This window comes from Chrysochloris asiatica, unplaced genomic scaffold (assembly GCF_000296735.1).
Source record: "Chrysochloris asiatica unplaced genomic scaffold, ChrAsi1.0 scaffold00042, whole genome shotgun sequence".
In the NCBI taxonomy this organism is placed as follows: domain Eukaryota; kingdom Metazoa; phylum Chordata; class Mammalia; order Afrosoricida; family Chrysochloridae; genus Chrysochloris; species Chrysochloris asiatica.
In genome coordinates this window covers 6654142-6660860 of record NW_006408560.1, presented here as the reverse complement: position 1 = coordinate 6660860, position 6719 = coordinate 6654142, and the positions used below count along the sequence as shown (strand labels likewise).

The following is a 6719-nucleotide window of genomic DNA, read 5'->3' as shown; positions in this document are numbered from 1 at the left end:
ACTGCAAGGTTGGTGGTTTAAACCCACCAGCCTCTCCTCAGAAACCCTATACAGCATTGCTATGAATCGGAACTGACTCCACAGCACTTAACAAAATATATATACACACACACTCACCCATATATATGTATATGGGCTTCAAAAAGCTAATATTATATTTTATATTTATTATATTTAAAAGAATGCTATTATATTTTAAAACTATTTTCCCACCACCTTTTTGAAGCCCCTTGTATATACAATGTAAGTATATACTTATATACTATTTGAAGAGACTCTATAACTTATAAAATGCTGCATTTAAAATATTGCCTCCCAGGTGTAGGTGGTTTCAATGACTTATAAAGGAAAACAATTTTTAATGTATTCAAAGGGACCCATAAAAGCAGAACAAACAAACCAAAAGCCCATTTGCATTTTCACTATAATATGGACAGGAACCTCAGGGTTTCACATGAGTGTGCATAAGGTAAAGGAACAACTGAGGGCAGGTCAGAATGGAAAAAAGATGGAGAGAAGGAACTTTCAGTATTTCCTTTTATTTCTTAAACTGGTGATCAGTGAAATGGGAGGGTTTTAATTTTCCATAGCAATTTTGTATCTTTAACTTAGAGACAAGAATTAATCCTACAGAATTGATGCTTTTGAGTTACGGTGTTGGAGGAGAATATTGAAAGTGCCATGGGCTGCCAAAAGAACCCACAGGTCTGTGTTGGAAGAAGTTTAGCCAGAGTTCTCCTTGGAGGACAAGATGGCCAAACTTAGTCTCTTATACTTCGGACATATTGTTAGGAGGGGCCAGTCACTGGAGAATGCTATCATGTTTGGTAAGGTGAAGGGTTAGAGAAAGAGGAAGACCCCCAGCGAGATGGATTGGCAAAGTGGTAGCATCAATGGGCTGAAGCGTGGCAACAATAGTGAGGTTGATCCAGGATCAGGCAGTGTTTCGTTCTGCTGTACATAAGGTTGCTGAGTTGGTACCGACTCAATGGCACTGAACAACAACATTATTACTATTAGAATCCTAGTATGATGCTGTTGGATAAGCACTGGACTGCTAACCTCAAGGGTGGGGTTCAAACCTACCATCTATTCATGGGAAACCCTATACAGAGTTGCTATGAGTTGGAATAGACTTGATGGCATCTAACAATAACATTATTATTAGCCAAATTTATTGAATGATTATTATACACCAATGTTCTACCTGCTTTATATGTATTAACTTTTATCTCATTTAAGCTTTACAATTTCTATGAAGAAGATACTATTCTCATTTTTAGTTGAGAGGAAGTTCAGTCACAAAGAGGCTAAGTGATATTCCTAAAGTCACATAGCTGTGACATAGATTTGGTTCTAGCCCTCTGACTCTAGAGAATATTTATTATTGTAAAATAAAAGTCTCTCTTGTATATATATCTACAGAGAACTAGGATGAGATTGTGTCGTGGTGTTTTTACTGTGATGATTTAAAAACCTGTTCCCAACAAGTCAACTCCAACTCATAGTGACCTTAGGACAGAGTGGGACTGTCTCATAGGGTTTCCAAGACTGTAATCTTCACAGAAGCAGATGCCATAGCTTTCTCCCTAAGAGTGGCTGCTGGGTTTGAATAGTAATCACCGCAACACCAGGGCTCTTTGTGATGCTTTAATATGTAATTTCCTAGCATTAATAATACCACCACTTTCCACTACTTTTTTTTTAAGTTTTTATTGTGAATTATGTGATAGTTTACATGGGGGAACATTAGCTTTACATTCATCCTATCGTATTTTGTTTCATTGCAATGATTACAGTCCCCTCCATGCATCATCAACCAACCAAAGGGTACACCCTGCCAGCCTGCCCTCCTGGCCATCAGCCCACAGCCCCTCTCCCTTCCTGAGTCCAGTGTCCCCAACCACTCCATCTCTCCACGTCATCGTCTCTGCCTCCATCATTGGTGTCACTGTTTCTCTGGGTAGGGTCCCGCACTCTGCTCTTCTCCCTTCATGGTCCCAGGAACCTCCGCTCCTGGACTACAAAATCAATCATTCCCTTCCTTTTGTTATAAAACGTCTACCTTAACATTTCCAACACTCAAAGTCAGTCCTGATAGCAATTATTCACTATTGAACCACAAGAGTCTTATCCCCATCTCCTTTCATCAGTCCCATCCACACAAGTTGGAAACCACTCAGTGGAGATTCTACCTTTCCCTACATCCTCTGGAACTAGGCACCCTCTTGAAAGCTTGTAAGCCAGTCACTTCTTGCCTTTGTAGCCCCTTCATTTTGGGTAGCTAATGTCTGTTACCCATCCCTGTCAACCCAGTGTACTGAGGGGGTGGGAATGATCCTTGCTGTAAAGATTCATTCTGTCTTTTGATATTTCCTCTTCTTTCATCTTCTAGCCGAATTCTTATCATCCAGTCATTGAAGCCAGGTCAAGTGGGTGCTATCTGCAAGTATGGGTGTTCTTGTGCATCTCCCCTTACTTCATATCAGCTGGACACTTCACTCTCTACTCTAGTCCTCTGTGGCCATGTCCTTGTCTCTGGATCCAGGAGTCCCCAGATCTTGCCATACTGCTGGCCATTCAGGTCTCAACCCAGGTGGACAGGAGTCTATTGAACATGGTCAGACTTAGCTCCCAACTTCATTGCTATTTTCCCCCACTTCCCTTTATTGGTGACCACCACAGTCACCAGCAAGACCACATCCCTGCTTGTGTATTCCCCTTGAATCTCAGTCGTCAAAGGGGTTTGCCCTGAGGGGACCCAACCACTTGCCTTGATGTCTCCTGGGCGAACAATTTGCTTGTTCTTGTAGTAGTCAATAAGACTGCTGTTATTCTTTTTTATTTTTCCTGCTGGTCTTTCTTTCAAGAAGTATCTTCTGTTCTTCTAGCTGCTCCAGGCTGGTCTGCTTGTCTTATCAAGTGGAAATTTCCCACCTCAGAAGATTCTGGTTGGGGATCAGGATTCCACCTATTGTCTTATGCAATGCAAAGGCTCCACAGGAAGCCTCCTTCACTGGGCAAGTTCTAGCCCCAGTTTAGGTATTCCAATCTGTTATAGGCTGAAGATTAACTTACAAGTTTTCTATGGTGGTGTTTCTGGCTATTCTTTTCTCTCCCCCTCAAGTGTCTATTTTACAATAGTAGGCAGGGGAAACCAAGATTCAAAAGACAGCCAAGCATCTTAACATTATTATCCCTCTTTTACCCATTCAAACTATGCTTCAATCCCTGTATCCTATAGCCCTGTTGTTCCAAGTTTGTGCACACATCATTATTTACCTCTGTCCTACTCAGCCCATGCAAACCTGCCTAACTTTTCTCCAATCTGCCTTGTTCTTCCATTCCCCTCCCCCTTCTTGTGTATTGTACCCTCCCCAGCACCCAAACTATCCTGTGTCTATTTCCTACCCTGTGCTCCACCTTCACCCCACCTCATATACCCTGTAACCAGGAAATAACTTTTTGTTTCCCCTTTTAGTGTGGGTCCTTTTCTTAATTTTTTACAATAATGGTCCTATGCAGTATTTCTCCTTTTGTGACTAATTTCATTTCACTTAGTATAATGTCTTCAATGTTCATCCATGTTATGCATGTGGTAGCTTAGAGCTTTCTTGTTTATTCTTCAAAGTAGCATAATATTCCGTTGTATGTATGTACCAAAGTTTGTTTATCTATTCTTCCATTGATGGGCACTTAGGCTGTCTCCATCTTTTTGCTATTGTAAATAGTGCTGCTATGAATACTGGTGTGCATATATCTACTCGTGTTATGGCTCGTGTTTCTTCTGGATAAATACCAAGTAGAGGAATTGCTGTATCGTAAGGTATTTCTATTTCCAACCTTCTGTGGAAGCTTTCCATTACTTTTAAGAGAAATAGAAAACCAGATCTTATGAATTGCATAGCCACATTTTAAATACCCTTTGGGTAGAGGTAGTGCCTTCTCTATGTTTGGTGACAATCCTGAATATCCATGGATAATTATTAACCCTAGAGAAACAAACAAAAATCACATTTATCTTTTCTTAAATAGATTTTTATTGTAGTCATACATGGCTTCTCTGGACCAGAGACATTTTCAACATGGGAACAATTATTAAGACAGTTCTTTAAAGAAACATGGTGAGTTTTCAGGAATGAGTTGTGCAGGAATGTAGTTAATGAAAACAAAAAGGGGTGAAAAGGGGAGAGAGGAAATCAAGGAGTGTAGCATATGCATCCAATGATTATTTTTTGTTAAAACTTCTCTAGGCTCTGATAACTCTTTTCTCAAGTATGAACCCAACAAAATTCATCAGCAAGTGATTGTGTTACCAAATACACAAGAAACATATTTCTTTCTTTTATAAAGAAATTACGAGAAAACTGGGCTGGGCTGGACTCATACTTATTCTCAGCTCATCATGGGGAGTCTCTGTATCACTGCTGACGGTTCAGGAATCAGCAGGCTACTGGAGAGAAGATCTAACAACAAGTATGAAACCCAGGGCTCCTCTCCAGCACCTAGGGTCAGTGGGGAAAGCCCGCAGTAGGAGAGAGCAGGAAGCTGAGCTGTTCTCTCCACCTCTCCATCACCATTTCACCTCCTGCTTGCTGATCTTGATGTAACTTGAGAGCTCTCCTTGCTTCGACTGTGCAGTTCAGAAGCCAAAACTTCCTCTAGGAAACTAACAAATAAAATTGAGATTACTTAAAGGAAAATGGGGTGGGGGTGGGGGGAAGCACCTCCAAAGACAGAATATCTTGCTCATTCCATCTAATTAGATGAAAAGATATTGTGAATAGTATGCAAGGAATACCGCTGTTGTTGTATGTGCTATGCTGTTGAGTGAGTTCCAACTCATAGTGATCCTATGTACAACAGATCGAATACTAGCCTGGTATTCCATTGTATGCTACTAACATAAAATGGACCATAAAAACCCCCACCATGATCATAAATGTGGTTGGCTGTACCTTGAATATATCATAAGTCAGGTGCTACATGTATTCCTGTGGCTTGTATAGACTGTGAGCTCCTTAGGGTGCATCTTATTCAGCTTTTTATCTCCAGGGCTTCAAATAAAGACTGATATCCAGAGGCCAACTCAATAAAAGTGTACTCAATAAATGATTTAATGAAAATAAATACCCATTGGCATAAAAGTCTTCTCTTTAATATAGTGGTGATTGTTGTTGGTTGTTGTTGTTAAGTGCTATCGAGTCGGTTCCTATTCTTGTGACTCTATGAGTATAGGGTTTTCGATGAGTGGGTTTGAACCACCAACCTTCTGGTTAGCAGTCCAGTGTGTATCCTACAGTGCCACACCAGGATTCCAATACAAGAGTTATCTGAATGATATTTATAAGTAGGTCTCTAACTCAGAGGGATCTATAGCTGACAGAGGACTGGAGGAATGAATGACCAGATATCTTATTATTACCACTGTTTTGAAGTTTAAGACCTGAGAGATTTTTGAAATGGAGGATTTAAGTGCAAAACTCATTTCCAAAAGAAAAAATTGGTGAAATGGAGAGAAAGGAATAGAAGCTAAGTTCATTTATCTGTTGACTGAAATACAAGTAACTCTGTCTGGCCTGATATTTTGACCAGTTGGACTGGAGACACTAGGAGGCTGGAAAACAAATGTCAGGAGTTGAGGAATATTTGCTTTTTTTAAAAGGCAACACAGCGCAAGCCTTTGACTAGACTGCGAGAAAGAAAGAATGAAACAAATGTGCTAGGAATCCCTACAGGAATTTATCAGGTATCCCTTGCTTCAAGTCCAGAGGAAATCTGCTCCTTGTCCAACGGAGAGGAGCAGTTGCCCTGAAATTATACTTAAAGATCCTTCTCTGTACATTAAGGGCCCACATTCCTGACAGCAAAAAGAAAAACACTTACTATTTATATTAGCCAGGCCTAATTTGTTTCCTAGGGCCATTGTGACTTTTTTAAAAGTATCTATTTGGGGACTTTATGAGTCACTGCATAGAAAGCTTAAAAATTATGGGTGATTAACATATTGGTAGCTATACCCCAAATTTAGACGATGTTTAAAAACAACAAAAAAAGAATGATTTTTCTTTTCTAGTCCTGGTATGGTGCTGTAGGATAAAGCAATGGATTGCTACCCACAAGGTGGGTGGTTTAAACCCACCAACCGTGCCTTAGAAACCCTATACAGGGTCGCTATGGATCATAACTGACTTGATGGCACTTAACAACAGTTTTGTTCTAAATCTATTTCACTTTAAAAGCAAATGTAAAAAGCCCCTTCTATGGTATTATGATACAATCCTTTTAGTTCAATTCAATTTAACAAATGTTTACTGAGCACTCATTATAGACTAGGCACTGAGCTAGGTGTATGGATGAACACCTGTTATGATTCCTATTTTAAGGGGCTTTCAGTCAGAGATAGAGACACAGTGGTAACTCAATGGCAGACATGCGATAAACAGAGTTAACACAGAGGATGAATGCTATTGCTAAGGTTAAAGGTACTTTCCTGACACTTTGGATAGAAGGAAGGTGGGTAGAAAAGGGCAGAAACTTCAAAACCTTTACAATATATTTTTAAGTCAACCTCAAAAAGTCTGTTGTCAGCATTTAGGAGGTTGTGGAATAATAACCACCTGTCTGCGGATATTCATCAGCTACATGCTCAAATTTCTGATATAAGTAATTCTCAAGCTGAGCACTGAGTGGCTTCTAGTTTGCTACCTCTGCTAGAG

General features: G+C 40.0%; 1 protein-coding gene across 1 annotated transcript in view; it reads right to left on the bottom strand.

The window, feature by feature from the left end:
* Positions 1-4581: 4581 nt before the first annotated feature.
* VPS45 (vacuolar protein sorting 45 homolog (S. cerevisiae)) overlaps positions 4582-6719 on the bottom strand; it is a 114084-nt gene continuing 111946 nt past the window's right edge. Inside the window, exon 15 of the mRNA XM_006861353.1 lies at positions 4582-4669. Coding sequence (XP_006861415.1) covers positions 4582-4669 — 88 coding nt within the window. The remainder of the gene's footprint in view (positions 4670-6719) is intronic.